This window comes from Orcinus orca, chromosome 14 (assembly GCF_937001465.1).
Source record: "Orcinus orca chromosome 14, mOrcOrc1.1, whole genome shotgun sequence".
Taxonomy (NCBI): Eukaryota; Metazoa; Chordata; class Mammalia; order Artiodactyla; family Delphinidae; genus Orcinus; species Orcinus orca.
Genome location: NC_064572.1, coordinates 33,607,285 through 33,624,651, shown reverse-complemented (window position 1 = coordinate 33,624,651; position 17,367 = coordinate 33,607,285). Strand labels below are relative to the sequence as shown.

The 17,367-nt window shown below is 45.3% G+C and overlaps 1 protein-coding gene across 2 annotated transcripts in view; it reads right to left on the bottom strand.

Annotated features, from left to right (window-relative positions):
• The window catches only part of LRMDA (leucine rich melanocyte differentiation associated), a 1,119,714-nt gene that overhangs the window by 519,248 nt on the left and 583,099 nt on the right, over positions 1-17,367 (bottom strand). For both annotated transcript variants that reach the window (XM_049697257.1, XM_049697258.1), the window contains one exon: positions 2,256-2,387. In XM_049697257.1, the coding sequence (XP_049553214.1) occupies positions 2,256-2,387 (132 nt within the window). The remainder of the gene's footprint in view (positions 1-2,255; positions 2,388-17,367) is intronic.

Here is a 17,367-nt window from a genome sequence, read left to right as displayed (position 1 = left end):
TCAGTATGTACCAATTAATACTACAGAGAAGCGGCCAGGAAGTGTGCTGAGTGAGAAGAGGAATTGAGTTTGGGATTAGCATTTGTACAGCATTTGCTGTACAGTCCTTGTGACTTCATCTGTGGGCTGTTAGGGAAGCCGTTCTCATTGTACCATTTTTTATATTGCCTTCTTGACAATATCCCGGGGCAGAGGCAGCTGGTTTTATAACTATGCAGAAACCTGCTTTGCTTATGTCATCACTGTACTTTGATTCCAATATGCAAAATAGTTTTTCACATATTCCTCTTTATGAGTTATTCTGATAGGCAGGTGAAAGCTGTAACATCACACACACACAACAATGTGAAACAGGCTCTGAGAACATTACTTGACCATGGCCACACAGCTAAACATGATTAAGCTGACTCATGAACCCAAGTCCAACAACTCCAATACTCTACAGTGACGTGGGACACAGGATATGAGCATTGGGGTCCATAGGAGGAACCGTATCATCCAAACTCTAGTCTAATTATCCTTTTATTCTTAATTGATTTGAGAATATCATCCAGCTGATCATCCCAGACAGCTAAGGAACCCATAAGACACACTGACTGTAATAATTTTTCAAACAACAACTAGGAAACTTGGTTGACCAAAGAATAGGAGAAGAAAAAAAAAAATCCATCAACATTTCATTATGATAAAGACTGATATTTACTTGTAGGCCTTCTCCTTCTACTAAGAAAGTGCCTATTATTAATGGACACAAATAGCATATTTTACTGAATAAGGAAAATATTAACTTATGACTTACCATATAAAGAGTGGCTAAAAATTGTGCAAATCAGTCTTAAAGCTGACATAAACATGTATGTTAATCTTAACATATTTATTTGGCTTTATTTCACACTCTATGGGAAAATGCCCCCGTCCCATTTCTATTTCTAACTCACCATGTGAACAAGAACAAGTGATTAAACCACACCAGGTCTGAAACGCTCCATCAATAAAACAAGGTGACTGGACTTCAAGTCTGAAGTAACACAGTAAAATGGAATGAACTCTAGATCTGGCCACAGTTGAGACTGAATCCGGGGCCTAGCATCTTGTTAAATGTCTGGCTGTGGGCCTATATTTCATCTCTTTCCTCATCTAGGTAAATGGACAAACCACACCCTTCTCAAAGAGTTTGGAAAGAATGAAAAATAATACACTTAAAGTTACCTAGCATAGCGTCTGATCCACAGGAGTGCTCAACAAAGAACAGCTGATGATGGGCTTCCCTGGTGGCGCAGTGGTTGAGAGTCCGCCTGCCGATGCAGGGGACACGGGTTCGTGCCCCAGTCCGGGAAGTTCCCACATGCCACGGAGCGGCTGGGTCCGTGAGCCATGGCCTCTGAGCCTGCGCGTCCGGAGCCTGTGCTCCGCAACGGGAGAGGCCACAACAGTGAGAGGCCCGTGTACCACAAAAAAACTCCCCGCCTAAGCGAGCTGGCACTGTGCAGGCATGGAGGTCCACAACTCTAACCTGGAGGAGCTGTGTGGCTTACACTGAATAAAGGTTCTGATTCCTTTCTTAGCCTCACTACAGAATCCAGAGCAACTAGTCCCTTTGAGTCTCATCCCAGGGTGCTAGATCCTCACCCACTTAAGGAGAAACCACACAATAGAATGGCTCTCCTCTGCCCTTCTCATCATCCTAGTACCATAAACACCCCAGAGGGCAGAGCTGGGCCAGGGCTTCCCACTTATCCTCCACCTGAGCCCCTTCCCCCTTCTCTTTGGCCAAAAGCGTTCCCCAAGCCTGAGCCAAAGCCTTCCAGGAACCTCCCTGAAGGCCAAGGTTGCTTGGAGGTACTACCCCCTGCTTCCCACCAGAGGTCGCCCTCCCACACAAGCCTAAGCAAACAGAACCCGGCTTTGCCTTTTCGGCAGCAGTAACATTATTTTCTTTCTCTATTTTTATCTATTAAAAAGATTTCTTTACAGCCATAACTTAGATCCCTACACTAAAATGGAGCAACAGGAAGATATAATGGTGCATTTCATTTATGAATGACCTGTAATAAATTACTCCGAAGTGTCCCGAGTGCCAGGAGACACAACGCTTTGTCTGCCCACGGACTGTATTTCACCTGCTTTAATTTAGCTGACACATAAAACTCATTTGACATTTCGCAGGTATTTGTTGGGGGCGGGGGGGGGGGGTGGCCTGCGGGAGGGGACCACTGCGAGGCCGGGAGGAGAGTGTGGGTGGCGGCAGAGCCAAGGATATTTGGTTCTTGTTGAGGGTTAAGGTGTGGAGCCTGGGTAACCCTGGCAACACGAGGTCATCCCCGAGCAGATTGTTGTCCAAGATGAGTTCCTCCAGGCTCCCGAACGCGCTCAGTCCTTCCAGTGACCTGCAATGACAAAGGCAACAGGAAAAATGATCCTGCACTAAATCAGGGAGGCCATTATGAGCCGAAATAAATATTTTAACCTTCCCTTTCAGGATTGGGAATAGTTTGGGCTTGGTGCCTGTCAGCAAAGTGAATGACAAGAATTAGTAGCGGGAGCCGGGGCGGGGGCGGCGGGGGAGAAGGGGCCGCTGGCACTCACCGCATCCTTCACGCATTGCCAACATGAAGGATGAGGGTCACTTAGTGAGTAGCCAGGATCCAAAACAAAGGGCTTCAGATACGGCCTGCAGGATAAATTTGTCAATGTCTTGTGCCTTCAGGCACCCAGCCTCAGCTGACCCTAACCTCCATTCCCAAGATAAATAACTCTGTCACAGTTCACCTTCATTCCCTGGACACAAATTTAAGTTGTCATCCATCATTCCTGCCCAGAAATATCATACCCCTCTTACAATAATAAATACAACTTCAAGTATCATTTCTTAGCGGTTCTCCTCTACACAGTCCTAGGAAAAAGCAAGGAAGGTTTCCTTTCTCTGCGTTCACCGCCTTTGACTTTTTCTCCCCTCTGCTTTTTTTCCTTACTAATCACTTAATTTGCTTCTGCCCAGTGTCCCTGTGGCCGCCTCAAAAGGCAAGATATCTGCGGAAGCACGGAATCACTCCAGTCTGAATGGCTGTTTCTTTCTCTTTCATGATTTGTTTTTGTTTTTGTTTTTGTTTTTGTTTGGGGGGGGGAGGTGAGGTAAGGAAGGGGTTGCGGGAATTTCTGCCTCAAGGCTCCTGACTTGACGTTTACTGTTTTAATTTATGGAAAGTGGATTTCTCACTTCATTTCTTTGAAAAAAGTGCCAAATGCAGCAAATGGAGATGTCGGGGCAGTAAAGAAACAGGCATCGGAAAGAATTAAGTACCCGGCTCAGAGAGAAAAAAGTATCCGGGGAAAACAGCCCTGTTAATAGACGTAGCTGAAAGTTAACTCTTAAGGTTAGGGGCACAGGGCTGCTGGGGGTGCAGGCAGCGAGGGGCAGCTGTGCGCATGTGCCTGCCCGGTGCACGCAGATGGTAATTACAGAAAGCTGCCCGGTGGAAGGACTCACACGGCCACATGCTCCCAGCTCGTTCACCTGCCAGACCCAAGAGCTGTGCTGAGCTTGCACAGGCTGACAGCTGAGCTACGACGTTGACCAGAGGGTGGACTCACACAGGGTTGCCTGGCTGTTCTATAAAATGCAACGAATCGGGGAGATGTTGTCTAAGCTATTTATGCATTTACTGATGGCCCTTCCATCACAGACGCTCCTGCTTGCGTGTGCAATGCCGGTACATGTGATGTGACTGTTCAGTGCCTGTATGTGTGGTGTGAGTGTGAACTTGAGCACCAGACCTTTCTGAATACATCCATCTCTCCCTTGTGGGACCTGTGTCAATAGGACTCCAAAATCAAGAGGAGGTGAAAGATGCCTGGTGAAGAAGCAATTCAACCCCCAGACTCCACTGGGCCCAGAGCTCCACCAGCAGCCCCACTCCTGCCCCAAACCTCCAGGTGGTCCCAGCCACGGCCCAGCACCCAGACCACGTCTAATCCCATAACTGACACTACTTGCACCGTAGCAGGGGGGCAATACCGCATACACTTGGGGTCAAGGGTCAACAGGGTCACCAAGTTCCATTTCCTCCTCCTCCTCTCTCTCCTTCCTCAGGTTTCAGGAAGGCAAAACAAAATTTATACACGTACAGTCAGGAAGGCCTGGGGTTTTACTTCTGTGCCATCATTTACTTGCAGCCTGAAATGGGGCATCTCAACAACCCCCTTGAGTTCCCTTCTTCTGTGCTGACCCAGCTCACAGGATCTTAACAGGGAATACGTGGGAGAGGACTAACAACCTATTAGCAAATACTGGTTTCTTTCTTCTCCTTCCTCATTGATTTTTCTGGAAGCCCTGACCTTTGGTCAGGGGTGTGGGGGGTGGTTCAGGATGCAGGGGGTGGGCAGAGGAGGAGATGTGCAAAGGTGTGTAGTAAGTGTGGCTTCTGCACGGCAACTTCAAGCTTTCTTGAAGCCCCTTCCTCCTTGGGGGTTACTGAGTGCTGATCCCAAAGTGTCAGGACTATAGCCCCCGTTTACCTCAAGGGGAGTCGTGGCCACCTCCCCATCAGGGCACCTAATGCATGGCTAATCAGTCCTTTGTGCACGAACATCAGCTGGGCTCTGGTCAAAGGTGGCATCCAAATACACATTGTCCCGGAGTTATGTTATCCAAATATAATACTTTTATCATGAGAGTCAGCAAAGGGTTGGCAACTGGCAAGCAGAAGAAAGCTCCCTTCCGAGAGTGCTTCAGGGGAGGCATAAGACAAAATGACACCACATGGTGAGGACAAAGCCGAGAACGCTAGAAGGAGTGCCCCCAGAGATGCCTTTCCCTCCAGGGTGGGCTCTGGGGCAGAGCTCAAAACAGGAGGGAGACTTCAGAGAGCACTTGGGAAGCTCAGGCTCAAACCCCCTGTCACCTGTCTGGTTCGAGATCCTTTTTGCCATGTCATATTGTTAGCTGCTCAGTTAAAAGGCAGGTTACGGGGGTTGGGGGGTTGCTAATTAATAAATCCCTGTCTTCATGTCATCACTGGGGTGTGCACTTGGTGATTTAATCAGCTAAATTCAGAGCTGAGGGATTGGATGGACAGGAGGCAGAGAGCGTAATGAAGGATAAAACTGGAGGGGACAGGATTTCTGGAGCTTGGCTGGCATGTGGAAGGCAATAAACAGATGCTTGGAAGGTGCTTTTCGTTTTTACTTTTAAAATAAGTTTATTTTTGTGTTATTGCTATTGTTGTTGTTGCTGCTTTCCTGGAAGGAGACGGGGAAAGAAATTATGTGGGTCAATCTTTGAGCTCATACCCCTATATACAAGATGCCTGCAGAGATGTGTGCTATTAAATGACAAGGCAAAAAAGGCTGTAAGGGTCCACACAGATCTATGCTGTTCAAGGGACAGCTATGGTAGCTACAAGAAAAAGATGGCAGGACTGGAATTTCTCCCCTATAACCTTGTGTGTGGACAGCAAAATGCACCCCAGACCCAAGAGCCCTGGTGGAGGAGGTGAGTGTCATTCCACGGTCACCCACCAGCTTGGTTGGCTGTGGCTACAAACGCCTGAGTGGTGGGCTGGGAAGGCCAGGCAGGCCTGAGTGCCACGGACAGGGTCTGGACAGGGAGGGCAAGGCACAGCCAGCTGGAGAGAGGTCTTCCCGGCCCAGCAAGGAGATGTCAAGGGCAGGCAGGGAGACCCGGTGTGCGGTCCGATCTGTGCCAGGTGGTTTGCTCTGGAAACCTAATCAGCACCTCCAAAGTGCACTGCAGGCTGCCGGCCTCCGCTCCACCAGCGGGAAAGCTGCCCATTATGTCACCCACAGGTACCATCTTGGTTACCTTGTTCGCAGGGCTCCGGCTGGGCTCCCCTAGGAGCTGCTGCAGCTGCTGGGAGAGTCCTAGTGCCTTTTCCAAAGGCACATCAAATGACAAAACATCACAATGCATTCAACTCCAGCGGATTCAAACAGAGAGAACTTTTAAGTTTCCACTGTAATTAACCCTATCCTCGTTAAGATAATTATGATCAAGCTTCCTGTCAGAGTTAATATCCCAGCATCATTGCCCGTGGCTCCCACTCTGCCTTCATTAGCTTACAAAAACAGTGGCGCTAAACAGGCCCCTCGCCCTCTGCAAGTCAGGCCAGTGCTGTGAGCCTCACAGAGGGAAGAACCTCAGGCAGGGCAGCAGGGCCTCCTAGAACCCCAATCCCTTCTGCTCCTGGGTGGGCGAACACTCAGTGGCCTCCATCCTTTCCCCAAAAGTTGTCAGAACAGGGAAGGAGAAGGGCCCGGACCAGAGCAGGGCTGGGAGGTTTGGGCAGAAGAGGTATTCAAATGTAGCTCCCCCCTTTTCAGCAAAAAACCAGCCAGGAAAACCATCAGAAGACACATCCAGAATTCCCGGTTCAAGAACTGCCCATCTCTTTCCTGGGGTACAGGCCATGGTCAGAACTAGACCTCTCTGCCCTCAGCTCCCAGCCTGTTTGGGGATGATAATTCTGCCTGACACGAGATGGGCAGGGAACGGGGAGACAGTTAACCACAGACACTGAGAAAGAGAAGTATCCCTTTGTGGAACCAGAGTTGCCTCAAATCCAGAACAAATTAAGAAAAGAAGATTTCTACTAAGGTCTTTATCTGCTCCCTCTGTGATATCTACCTAAATAACCATATACATATTTTTAACTGAGACAATGGAGAGGCCGTGGAAATCCTAAAGGACCTAACCCATATATCTGATGTCTACCACACTGGCTACTTCTGCAGACCTGCTCAGGCCAGGCACTGCCTACTCTGTAACGGTCTTTCTGCATGACTCCTGTCTGCCCAGCTCCCAACAAAAAGGGATCTCAGTGCAACCTCCAAAATACCTAGAAAGTTGTCAAAAGCACAGTAAGGGCTCAATGCCTTTTAGCCAACTGACTACTGATCAGCCAGGAGCCTGTGAGTTGCAGAGAAAAACGCTGCGGATAGCATGGCAAGGGCAGGACAAAGAGCAGGCCTCAGGGTGACCGGCCAAGGGCTAGCAGGGCAATCTCTCCATCTGCATTCTTTCAGAGGCCAGAGTGCCTCCCTCTCTTTACCCCAAGGCCAAGTGACTGAGAATAGGCAGAAGTGACATTCGGCAAGTCTGCGCCTGTATACCAGTATTGGTTACTAAACTATTTCAGTAATTCCTTACCAATTGGTAAAAAATTGCAGCTCTCAATACCCTGGGTGCCCCACCCTGTTACCCTGGCCACTCCCCAGAGCTCCCAGACCTTTCCTGTGTTCAGCAACTAAGTGGTTAATGTCCCTCTCACCCTCATCACACAGGGCCTTCAAGGACCCTGCTTCAGCCAAGATCTTTCTGACTGGTCAGTGCAACTGTTAAATAATTTAAACATCGCACTTGAGAGCAGAAATAGCAACTTGTACACTTTACTCCTCCCCACCATGCCAAGTACAATGTCTGGCACACAGCAGGTTCTTGGTGAATGTCTACGCACAGACTTACAACAGAGGCCATGACCAAAGCTACAAGGACAGGACAGACAGCACAGAGCTACACGCGAGGAACAAAGGAAGAACTATGAGAATAGGAAAATTGTGGTATGACTGCTCCCGTCCCAGAAAATGGCCCAGTGGCACAGACATTTTTAGAAAGGCTGTTCATCTAACCCATGAGCAGAATCCTTTCTTTCTGCCATAAAACATTTTTATATCCTATTTAAATGAATATATATAACTATAGATAGTACATAATATATAGTATATTACTATAGATAGTATATACTATAGTGTCACTGTACATAGTGTTATATGTACAGTTGGCACTATGTATTTTCTACATATTTTTCTGTCATTCAGGTCACATAACCAGGGGTATATGTACAAATAATAATATAAATCAACTGTCTATATGGTAAGTATATCAATAGAGGAGGAATGTGTCTTTAAAAATTAGGAGAATGTGGAAAAGGCTCTAGGCTATGTAAGACAGTGTATAGTGATGTCATGTGACAGTATATCACATGGAATTTGTCAAAGTCACTTTCAAAGCCCTATGGAGCCCCCTGTCAGGATGGATGATCCCTGATCTTCTGAGAATAAAATTCAAAAACGGTATAAGAGATCTGAACCCAAGACCAGTCAAAAATCTAAGGTAGTTAGGTGTTTGTTAACTCTATGTGGGATCAAGTCCAAAGCCATCATGCACCATACTTAATAACAGTACAACAAAAAAAGAAACTGTTAAATATGATCCCTCAAGAATTATGGAGAATGAGCAAGGAGCTAGGAGCCCAGAAATGAGTGCCTGCATTTCCAGTTATTTGAAAAGGAAGGTAAAATTCTATAAACTTTAGATTGATAAGTTCATAAACTTACCTACATGGAATTCTAGTCAGACTGTAGCTCTGAAGAGCCATTATTTTCTTGTCCTATATTATAGGACAATATAAATCACGTATGTGATCATGTAACCTTTTTCAGTTTTGCTGCCAGGAAGCTCAGAACTAAATTATGACCCAACTGTAAAAAGGAAGTACCCCATGGTCTCTATATCTGCTTTCTAACTTCACTGTCAAGGCTTATAAATATTTTATAGACTATCTATATATTGTTATATGTTTTACTAATTCAATACAATTTAATATAGCATAGCTTCTCAAACAGGCAGTTTCTGTGCATTAAGGACAAGTTCTGTGAGGCCAGCTATTAACGTGGATGGCTGACTAGGAATAAAGATGTATACTGCATCCCCATTTCACAATGTCTTTGAAAAGAATACTACTAATTCTAATGACATCCTTGTGGCAGAAAAGCAAAAAGTGGACTAGAAAATGACCACTTTAGCTAGAGTCATAACCGGTTTGAAAATATACCTGAAGAACACTAATTAACGGCTCAGCTTGCTCTGGGGGAAGGTTCTGGGGACTTTGGTCCTGATGTTTTGCCAATGACTTGGTTAAGGACAGGTTTATCACATTTATGGAGGCCAGCACCTAGAAAGATATTTAAAAGGATGCAGTAGGAACCAAAATGATCCTGCTAGAATCAAGCCACTGTTTCAGCCCAACAAGATGACATTTTTCAACATCTAATGTAAAGACTACCCCAAAATACCCATTTAACTAAAACATTCAAAGGCAAATGAAAATTGGGGAAAACGTTTACAATCTCTCTGATAGCATAAGGTTTAACATCCTTAATATGAAAAGAGTGTTTGAAAATCATTAAGGAAAAGCTGAAAGCCCTAGGATAAAAATGATCAAAAGACATGGAGAGAAAATACACAAGGAATGCAAATGGTCAATAATGAAAATGTGGGGTGAAATTTCAGCTTCATTGGGAATCCAAAATATTCCAATTAGACGAGATATTTTCACCTTACTAGCAAATGCACTGCTTTCTTAACTCTTAACATAGTCTTGTCAAAAGGTCAAGGTAACACTAATGGCAGAGTGAAACTGTTATAACCTTTCTGGATGTCAATTTATACTAAAGCCTTAAGAATTATCACCTATTCCTCCAGTAATTCCAAGAATTTATTCAGCAAATATCTAAGAAGTCTATATGGTTTAAATATGTTCACTACAGCATTATTTATAACAACACTGTAAACAAGCCTAAATGCCCAATGATAGAGGAACTATTAAATAAAGCTCAAAATATCTGTATGATGAAACACCATGCAGCAACTTTTTCTTAATTAATTAATTTATTTATTTATTTTTGGCTGCGTTGGGTCTTCGTTGCTACATGTGGGCTTTCTCTACTTGCAGCGAGCAGGGGCTACTCTTCGTTGTGGTGCGTGGGTTTCTCATTGAGGTGGCTTCTCTTCTTGTGGGGCATGGGCTCTAGGTGCAGGGGCTTCAGTGGTTTTGGTACGCAGGCAGTTGTAGCTTGCGGTCTCTAGAGCGCAGCCTCAGTAGTTGTGGCGCACGGGCTTAGGTGCTCCGCAGCATGTGGGATTTTCCTGGACCAAGGCTCGAACCCATGTCCCCTGCATTGGCAGGCAGATTCTTAACCACTGCACCACCAGGGAAGCCCCCATGCAGCAATTTAAAATGATATTAAAGGCAGATATCTATGGATCCAGTAAAACTGTCACATTATCTATTTAAGCACCTAAATTAAGTTATAATACATGTAATACACAAAGATCTCACGCATGGAAATTAAAAGGCATCCATGTGCTCGCCTCCACTCTCTACACAAATTTTCATCTGTACTATGTCTTCCATCTTGATGGTTAAGAGTCATTAGTCTTTTTTTTTAATAAATTTATTTTATTTATTTATTTTTGGCTGTGTTGGGTCTTTGTTGCTGTGCATGGGCTTTCTCTAGCTGTGGCGAGCAGGGGCTACTCTTCGTTGTGGTGCGCAGGCTTCTCATTGTGGTGGCTTCTCTTGTCGAGGAGCACGCACTCTAGGTGTGCAGGCTTCAGTAGTTGTGGCGCAAAGGCTTAGTTGCTCCACGGCATGTGGGATCTCCTTGGACCAGGGATCGAACCCGTGTCCCCTGCACTGGAGACAGATTCTTAACCACTTCGCTACCAGGGAAGTCCCAGGAGTCATTAGTCTTTGTTAGTTGTTTCTAGTTTACAAACTGCTGTTAATACACAATCTTGTACACTGGGACTTTAATGACAATTCTGTACACACACACATTGATGCATACATACATATCCACGTATCTAGCTGTAGATGCATGGATGGATGGATGGATAGATAGACAGATCCCAGATATACATCACTAACCCTTAAGTAATGAGTTTATAGGATTTTTTCCTCCTCTTTCACAGTTTTCACTAGTTATTAGATTTTCTATCATGAGTAAGTATCTTATAATCAGGAGAAACTCCAGTAAATATTACTTTTAAATAAAACAAAACCATTTCCCAAACAGAAGATGGAGGAGGCTTAGCTAAAGAGGAGTGTGTATAAAGGGGGCTTAGTTAGCATGAATCTTCAGAGTGGGGCTGCCACCACAGAAGCTAATCTGATCGTAATCCACCCTACTGGCCCCTCAGTAACTCTACTGGGAGCTTTGTTTCAATTCTCGGTGCCAGACTCCAAGGAGCATCAGCATTCGGAAACACTGCGTGACCAGAACCACCAGCTGGTTTGGAAGGGTGTGAGGAACGGTGACTGAGACCGTCAAGATTACCTAACCAGGAAGAGAGGAGGCTTAGTTGTTTCAAAGTAGTGAGTCTATGGCCTGCCAGAAGGCAGAATCAAAAACAAATATTGTGATTTGAGAAAATGATGTAATCTGGGAGGAGAGGTCTTGAATCAATTTTTTACAAACTTCTAAAAATAGAGAGCTGTTTTTGCCAAAGGACTGAGCTACCTTATGAGTCATTATATGAATTTGATCAGAGACTGGGAATCATAAAGGATGTTCACAGGGAATTTCTGCATACAGAAGATGAGATTCGGGCTTCCCTGGTGGCACAGTGGCTGAGAGTCCGCCTGCCGATGCAGGGGCGCGGGTTCGTGCCCCAGTCCGGGAAGATCCCACATGCCGCAGAGCGGCTGGGTCCGTGAGCCATGGCCGCTGAGCCTGCGCGTCCGGAGCCTGTGCTCCACAACGGGAGAGGCCACAGCGGTGAAAGGCCCGCGTACCGCAAAAAAAAAAAAAAAAAAAAGATGAGATTCAGTGACCACTAAGATTCTATCCAGATTCTGTGCTTCTCTGACTGGAGCTCCTTCTGCTATAACCACAGTTCACAAGGACTGCCAAGAGCCACTTCTTCCCTGCCAGAAGGGTCCCCTTCTGACCCAGCCCGGTGGAAAGAGGGCAGCAGAGAGCTCTAGCTCTGTCATTCCCCCTCACACTCAACTCTGTACCTTATTCTGATCTTCTAGCTGGAATTGCGCAAGGTCTCTTTAATGCTTCCCTAACTAGGGGCACATCCCCATAATTAAAGAGGCACATGTCAACACACTTACAGCCTCTTACAGCCAATAAACCAGATGTCAGAGCCACAGCATTGTCTGCATGCATCACAGTCTTCTTCCTAGACACGCAGACTTGGAGTCCTAGGGGGATTTTAGGGTGTTCCATTCTCCACTTCACAGAAGGTGACCAATGCTCAGAGAGGTAAAGTGGCTTGACTGAAACCACACCTAGGAACCAAGACGTGTCTAGAACTTTTGGACATACAGAGCAGTGCTCCCTCAACTAAACCATGATAAACTACCTCTAAATAATTTCTAGTGGAGGTCTGGAAGTGGAAATTCACCACTGCCACATTCCTTACCAAAACACACACAGTATATCTCTTTGTAATTCATTCATTATAGGTCCTCAGTTGTAATGATCAACCTAGATGGTCTTCATATCCTTTTTCCTTTCGATCTCTACTCCCGTCCTAGCCCTCCTAGAACAATCCCCTGAAGAACGAGTTCTTATAGTTTTTCTAATGTGGTTCTCACGAGGTTAAGTATTCATTAGGTAGGGCTGGGTTGAAATTTACCAGCTAACGGTCCCCTTGGCATGTACCTCTATAGCTTATTCATTCATTTACAAAAATGTAGTGCGCGCCAACTCGGTGCCTAGCATTCTGCTAAACTCTGGGGCTGCGGAGATCGCTGAGGCATAGTCCCCTACTGTTAAGTAGCAGATACAGACAAGAAAGCGGGTGCCACTGAATGCAGGGTAGTGGGTTAGACTGGGATGATAAGCACTACTCCGGGTGGGGAGGGCTGGCTCAGGGAGAACTTCAAAGAGGAGATGGGCTTGAGCAGACAAGTCTCAGTCCAGTTGAATTCTCATCTTTTGAGCCTCTACTTGCACTTTATGCCAAAGGTGGTGGTGAGAGAACATAAGAAGAAGAGAGAATTTGATTCTGGCACTCCAGTAATAGACGTTCCAAAAAGCTTACTGAGAACCAGAAAGCCTGTCTGTGACACCCACTTCCAGTATGTCAGGTTCTCAATGAGCACCTCCATCTGGGGATACGAAAGATGCACAGTTCATGGCACCTGCTCCCAGTGGGTTTATCATGTATGGGAAGAGAGAAAGAAGTTAAACTTGAAAGGAGGAGAAATCATATAGGACAGCATATATTAAGCAGTATGGGCAAGATGGGCTCTAGATGTTGAGAGAAAAGTAATGAGGGCTTTAGTGGTCACCTTTTAGGCCCATCCTCCTATGTTTGTCCTGAAGTTATTACAGCAAGTGAGTCCCTAAGGACAGAGGTGAGGAACCAGGTACCCTCCCCCTATGAACATGTCAGATGCCCCCACGTCTTGTTCCCATCACTCTGCCCATCTGGCTGTCTTCCTCTCCTCTCAGCCCATCTTTCCTACATTTCTCCCACCCTGGTGACAGGGCTTGGTTCTGGGCTTTGACTACGTCTCTAAAATTATTTTGATTCACGGCTTGAGATTTTACAAAACCACACATGCACGCATGGAGCCTGTGGCCTCGGGTTCTTGTTTGTTTTTAAGAGTCTAAAGAGTGAGTTTGTTTGGCGGGTTCTATAAATGGAGGTTTTCTTTACTGGGGAGATGTAAGGGCGCGGACATGGTGTGCTGCAGCCGCGGTATGTGTGCACGTCGCCATGGGATGGAATCCAGCGCCCGGTAGGGGAGGCTCCCATGGCCATTGGGCAAACATATGTTGGGCCAAGAACACAGCTCTTCAACCTCATGAACTGTGTGCTTGAAAGATAACAGTGTCTCTTCCACATGCGGCTTTCACCACCCTCCGCAAAGGGAATTTCTAATTCAACAGATGGTGTCTACTCATTGCAAACCAACCAGAAAAGGAGACATTTACATGGCTGGGCCTCCAGGCCCTAGAGACCCAGAGGGGCCCTCATCAAATACTTGCCCAAAGACCAGCTCCCCATGGGCAGGGCCCTCTGGAATGGAATCGGGCCAAGAAAACCAGCAAAAACATGCCAAGTGCTGATTCTGTGAGGTCCCAGTTGGCTGAAAAAGGTGAAAACATGTTTTCTGTCCCAGACTACAGGATAGCTTTATATCTCCTTCAGGAAAGAAAGCCCTGGGAGATATGGTAACCTCCAAAAGTCGCTTGCTACTGGAGCCATTTTCCTTCTTCCAAAGCAGCCCTTGCTCTGTGATTTGCAAAACCTTTCAAAGAACAACTGTGTCAGGTTTGGGCTCCATTTCATATAATGGCACATTCTGGGCCCTGAGAACCAACACCTAACAGAAGTGACAGTGCTAGGGACAAGGAGGAGAGAGACAATGCCTGTAGATGTACAGCGATGAACAAGGGACCCTCCCGGGACTAAACGAAGGTTCTTTCTTCCTTGTCTGCCTCTCTGGTTATCTGACTGCTGCCCTTGGGGGCAGAATGTGCTGGTGGTGGTTTTCCAAGGCCCGTGGTGTCCTGATCTTGTCAACTCAGTGAAGCCAAACACAAAACATAGTAAGAAGACACACAAAGTAAGACTGCTATATTAGGGGACAGGAGCTCTGTTTTCCTAGATGTGCTGTAAGACTCTGGAAATATAACATCCCTCAGGTTTAATTTTCGAATCCATCACAGGGGCACGAAAATCCCTGACCTGCATAGTTTGCATATACTGGAATGGGGAAGACACGGGATAAAGTATGTGTAAACAAACCTAGATAAATATAAGGATTGCTGATACGTGAACGACTGTTTTGCAAACAATGTGTGTATTTTCTATAGAGGTAATTAGTTACCAAAAAAAGGAAGCAAGTAGCCAAGGCTTTCCAAGAGATACTAACACTTATTCAGAATCATCTGGCAACAGAGCAGCTTGGGAGAACCTCTGTCTGAAGAATGACCAGGGACCCTGATCCTCGTCCTGCCTTGGTGACTACCTTCCTGCCACGCTGCAGTCATATCCTTGCCCCATAATTTTCTGTAAACTGGGGAGGCTGGATTCAATTATTTCAGACATCTCTTCCCTTTGTAACATTCTCTGCTCTAAAGTAGGTTGCAGGAGAAAAACCCCCAAGCTAAACCAAAGTTTTATTATGTCCTTAATTATGCCACCATTCATTAAAAAGTTCCGCATGAATGTGGCAGGCCATCTCCAACCTTCCTACGGCCAGAAAAGGGGTTTGAAGGGCAGGGGTGCAGGGAGAGTTTCAAGTCTCAAGTATGAAATCTGATTAACAAGGACTATCTGGGGAGGGAAAAGTTGGGGGAGAAAAAAATACCACCCCTCCACCCCTGCGTTTTTTCATCTTTCAAGGCATCCTAGACTAGAGAGTGACAGGCAAAGTGACACTGCGCTCAGAGGGCAAAAGATAAATGTTTGATGGATTGGCCATTGGTAGGGAAGTGATGGGCTTTGTATGTGCATAATGGCTGAGCTGCCTTTCCATGTCGATCGCCTGCCAAGATAAGAAGCCATAATGAATGGACCTTGAGATGCCCTGGACAGGAGTGGTTTTCATTTGACTTGTTTTAATAAAATTAATTTTAAACAGAAGAACAACAACAAAATGGCAGAAGAAAGAGGAGAGCAATTTGGAGAGACCAGAAAGGCTGAGAATTGCAAACATCCAGAGTGGACGCCAACCATCGGCTTTTGCATTCACTGTGCTCATCAAGTCAGCAGAGGGAAACAATGTGATTTCCTCACATCTATATGTCATCAAAAGGCTGTCTGTGTCCAGTACTGTGGAGAGGCACTGAGATATGGAAATTAAATGGCCTGGCTGAATAGAACAGTACCCTGATAGGCACAGAATGGATCACTCATTCATTCCTCCATCGGCAAATATTAACTGAGCATCCCCTACCTAGGGTGAATGAAACAGGTCTGCTCTCACCTGCATTGGAGCCTGGCGGGCTTGGCTTTTCTAGCAAAGTGAGGAATACTCTCCTGGTCCAAGGACTCCTACTATGCTAGGTGTCTCTGCCAGGCAGCCATGACTCTACATCCTTGAACATGTCCCACCCCTAGCTAATTTCTCATTTCCATATTTATCTTCTGATTTTAGTCTTCTGGTCCTATGTTTGTGCTTGGCTTCACTGAGTTTCCCAGATCACCTCCATCAGAATAACACAATGCTTGTGAAAACCCCACAATGGTGTTCTGCCGCCAAGAGCAGCAGTCATATAACCAGGATGGCAGACTTCAGCCCAAGTACCCTCTAGCTATGCCCATGAGTATATTACTTTGTGGACTTTGGTTTTTTCCATATGCAAAATGTGGGATTGGAGCAGATGATGTGCTCCATCTTTTGACTAACATTATTTGAGGCCTTGAAAGATCAAACATTCTGACAGGCCTGGGAGTACACACCTGGTTAAGACATTATCATGTCCTCAAGGGGCCCAAGATCTCGTGAAACAAGGGCAAAAACACTTGGCCATAACACAATGAGGTTTAAGTGCTCCTACTGCCTCCAGGTGACCTTAAAAGACCTCTAAGATCCCTTCTAAGACTCAAGTGTCCTAAGATTAGTGTCCTAACCTCCATTTCTCTTTCATTTTGAAGACGAAGTACAGAATTACAAAGAAGCTTGGTTATCCAAGCATTCTAACAGTCACCTCCATGATACCATGCATTTTCCCCGTGTTAGAAGAATCCTATGCAAAATGCAATGTGCTAGTGGGAAACAGCCGCATAGCACAGGGAGATCAGCTCGGTGCTTTGTGACCACCTGGAGGGGTGGGATAGGGAGGGTGGGAGGGAGGGAGACGCAAGAGGGAAGAGATACGGGAACATATGTATATGTATAACTGATTCACTTTGTTATAAAGCAGAAACTAACACACCATTGTAAAGCAATTATACTCCAATAAAGATGTAAAAAAAAATGCAATGTGAAAAATAAGTCTCCCCTTCGTATGGTGACAGATGGTAACTAGACTTATCATGGTGATCATTTTGTAACGTACAGAAGTATTGAATCACTATGTTGTATACCAGGAACTAACATAGTGTTGTAGGTCAATTATACTTCAAAAACAAACAAGCAAGCAAGCAAACTCACAGAAAAAGATTTGTGGTTACCAGAGGGTGGGGGAGAAAGAATTGGTGAAGGTGGTGAAAAGGTACAAACTTCCAGTTATAAGATAAATAAGTACTAGAGATGTCATGTACAACATGATAAAGATAATTAACACTGCTGTATGTTATAGATGAAAGTCGTTGAGAGTAAATCCTAAGAGTTCTCATCACAAGGAAAAGCAGTTTTTTTCTATTTCTTTAATTTTGTATCTATATGAGATGATAGATGCTCACTCAACTTACTGTGATAATCACTTCATGATGTAGGTAAGTCAAATCATTACACTGTACACCCTAAATTTATACAGTGCTGGATGTCTACTATATCAATAAAACTGGAAGAAAAAACTAAAGTAAAATAAAACTTTAAAAAAAAAAAAGAAAGAAAAAAAAATCTCCCCCTCCTTCCTGCCTCTGAGGGTATC